Source organism: Habropoda laboriosa, unplaced genomic scaffold (genome assembly GCF_001263275.1).
Source record: "Habropoda laboriosa isolate 0110345459 unplaced genomic scaffold, ASM126327v1 scaffold61, whole genome shotgun sequence".
Taxonomy (NCBI): Eukaryota; Metazoa; Arthropoda; class Insecta; order Hymenoptera; family Apidae; genus Habropoda; species Habropoda laboriosa.
In genome coordinates, this window is record NW_017100203.1 from 1493848 (window position 1) to 1497321 (window position 3474).

The 3474-nt window shown below is 25.8% G+C and overlaps 2 protein-coding genes across 2 annotated transcripts in view; one reads left to right on the forward strand and one right to left on the reverse strand.

The window, feature by feature from the left end:
* The window catches only part of LOC108570518 (lysosomal Pro-X carboxypeptidase), a 1982-nt gene extending 234 nt beyond the window's left edge, over window positions 1-1748 (forward strand). Inside the window, 6 exon segments of the mRNA XM_017932391.1 lie at window positions 77-217; window positions 304-586; window positions 589-705; window positions 787-959; window positions 1033-1382; window positions 1532-1748. Of these exon segments, the coding sequence (XP_017787880.1) occupies window positions 77-217; window positions 304-586; window positions 589-705; window positions 787-959; window positions 1033-1382; window positions 1532-1748 (1281 nt within the window).
* A 1317-nt stretch (window positions 1749-3065) lies between these two features.
* The window catches only part of LOC108570535 (kinesin-like protein KIF3A), a 3319-nt gene continuing 2910 nt past the window's right edge, over window positions 3066-3474 (reverse strand). Inside the window, exons 8-9 of the mRNA XM_017932407.1 lie at window positions 3305-3430; window positions 3066-3203 (exon numbers count right to left, since the gene is read on the reverse strand). Of these exons, the coding sequence (XP_017787896.1) occupies window positions 3066-3203; window positions 3305-3430 (264 nt within the window). The remainder of the gene's footprint in view (window positions 3204-3304; window positions 3431-3474) is intronic.

Genomic DNA, 3474 nt, shown 5'->3' on the forward strand with positions numbered 1-3474 from the left:
GTTATTTTTTATATATATATATATTTTACTCGTATTTTATTTACATTAAAATTAAATTATTTTTTAAATATTCCAGGTAGATCATTTTAGTTTTTCAAAATTAGATACATTTAAATTACGATATCTTATAAATAATACTTGGCAAAAAGAAGACAATGCACCTATTTTCTTTTACACTGGAAATGAAGGTAATATTGAAACTTTTGCTCAAAACACGGTAAGTTTGAACAACAAAGTATTAAGATTTTAAATATTTTATAAGTATTCCTTATATGTCTGTAATATTACCATTATATTTTACAGGGCTTTATGTGGGAAATAGCACCAGAATTTAAAGCTTTATTAATTTTTGCTGAACATCGTTATTATGGAGAGTCTATGCCTTATGGAAATAAATCTTATGCAGATATTAGTCATTTGGGATATTTAACATCTCAGCAAGCTCTTGCAGATTATGTTGACTTGATTGAATATTTGAGATCTGAACCACAATACAAGCATAGTCCTGTTATAGTTTTTGGTGGTTCATATGGTGGTATGCTTAGTGCTTGGATGCGTATGAAATATCCTCATATTATACAGGGGTTAGTACAAAGGCTAGAGCTTTTGCACGAATAGTTACTTCAGATTTTAGTAAAGCTCATTCAAATTGTCCAAAACTTATTCGTAAATCATGGAGTGCAATTACCAACATAACTTCAACTGGTAATAAATTAAGTTATTTACTTATTTGCATTAATTGTAGTGTATTAAATTCCTCAAATTATTATTCTGCATTTATGATAGATAAAGGAAAAGAGTGGTTATCAGATGATTGGAAATTATGTCAACCATTAAAAAATGCAAATGATGTCAAGCAATTTAAATCTTATTTAAAAGACATTTATACAAATCTTGCTGTAGTGAACTATCCATATAAAGCTAACTTTTTAGCACCACTACCTGCTTACCCTGTTAATGTAAATATTTATATATTTAACTATTTCATTGCTTTATTTAAAGAAATTTAAAGTTATTTGATTTCTATTACAGGCTGTATGTAAACATTTAACAAATGAATCACTAACTGGAACAGAGTTATTAACAGCAGTACATAAAGCAATTAATATATTCACCAATTATACAAGTGAAACAAAATGTTTAAATTTAAATAATTCCATACCTCAATTAGATGCTATTGGGTGGCCTTTCCAAAGTTGCACAGAAATGGTGATGCCAATATGTTCAGATGGAATAAATGATATGTTTGAACCTAACCCATGGAATTTAGATGAATATAGCAAAGATTGTATAAAACAATATTCAGTGAAACCACAATCAAACTTGGTGTGCGAACAATATGGATGTAAAGATTTATCAACTGCAACAAATATTGTTTTCAGGTATATATCAAGAAATGATTTTAAGTTTGCTTAATTCCAAATAAAAAATTTGTGTTTTATATGTGGTATAAATATTAATAATTAGCATATATTATAGTTATTATTACTAATACAATCTTTTATTCATATATGTTTTATGTTTTATTCAGTAATGGTTTAGTGGATCCATGGTCCAGTGGTGGAGTGTTACAAAATTTATCTTCTTCAGCAATAGCAATAATAATTCCAGAAGGTGCTCATCATCTTGATTTAAGGAGTAGTGAACCTAATGATCCATATAGCGTCATTTTAGCACGAAAATTTCATCGCTATTTTATTAAGCAATGGATCAAAGAATATCGTGAAAAAGAAGAAAAACATTACTAGTTAAGTGTTATTTGTTTTATTGCTGTGATAGATAATATGGATAAAATATATATTAAAAATGTGAATTAAAAAACAGATACATATGTTTATAATTATTTATTTTTATCTCGTAAATTATATATAAAAAAGCATAATATACACACAATAATAATTACAAAGATCTAGTATCCTTAATTGCTTTAAGTAATAGCTAAATGGAATTGCAAATAATACAAGAATATTATCACAGTACTTAAAGAATGTATATGTTTTAATAAATATTTGAAGTACAGATAAAACTCTAAAATATTTTCGATAGTAATTAATAATGAATAGTCGAAATGCATTTTCAATTTTATTTTGTTATAGTAATACGTTTTCCTTACTATTCATTAGTTTGTAGACTCGAAGTGATTAAACAAAGATTAGTAGATATTTCCTAAATAATGAAGTTATTTTTTGCTTCAAGTAATTATTGTGAATTATTTTAACGAAAAAATGCTATAGAAATACTGCAGTATTATCATTGTGCTACAAAATTTAGGTTTATCAAAATATACATAAATGGCAATGTAAAAAGACATAAGACTGCTGACTAGTTTTTGATAAAGATTCATCTCTCATTCTTCTCAGTTACATTTATCTCTAATACTCTTATATCGAGCAACATTTTATTTCATATCACACAGGTACAGCACATATTTTCTTCTCTAAAATCTTTATACCAATTTTCTATTTAATAGTAACTTATATTGCATGCTATTAAATATGAAAATGTAGTGTTTTTATGAATTTGTATTCATCGTTAATATAAATTTCATCTAATATTTCACAGAAATCATAAAGAAATATAAACACATAAACATAAAACTTTAATAATATAGTACTTCATTTGAATAGTTTCAATTTGTATTAGATATGAGAATTACTTGAGTGGAAATAATCGTAAGTTTTATGAAAATTAGTTCTATTTTTTGCCACGTAATAATTAAAATGATTAAGCAAAAATTAAATAATTTGTTTGTGTTGCATAATTATTAATTATATATTTATATAGCACAGAAATTGCAGTTTTCGGTAAATTGATTTTTTTTAATTAGATATTGTCCTATTGCATTGTATTATATATTATTTGCTACGACGCAATGTTTTAAAAGAGTTTAAGCATACCTAATTCAAAGTAAAAGTAAATGTACTCCTATAATTACAGAAAATTCTGATTTTCTGATATATATCATATAAACAAAAGTAAATTAGAATAACTTTTTAAAAAAATGCTAAAAAAGGTACTTGGTGAAAAATAAATATTTCTATCAACATTATAGTTTAAACATAATTTTAGTGTGGTGTACGCCTGTGTGCTGTGGTTGGCCTAGGAACCCCGGATCGGCCTCTTACTTTTTTTGGTTGCACGAAAGTATTGCCGATTCCATTATTATAAGAAAGATATATATTTGACATATCAGGTTGAATTTGCTAAAAAAAAAGAGAAGTATTATAGCAGTTATAACTTTTGTTTACTAAATACAATAGTATTAATTTTAAAAATTAATATTTTGGTACATTTGACAACGTACATCTTTATTACTTCCTAGTGGTGGTGTAGCTTGTGCTTTACGCATATTGTTACCCGTATATGCTACACATTTTAATTGCCATTCTCCAATGTCTTCATCCCAGTGTACATATCTCTCAATCATTGTCTAAAATAAAATTAATATTTTAATTTTTTTAATGTGTATATAAA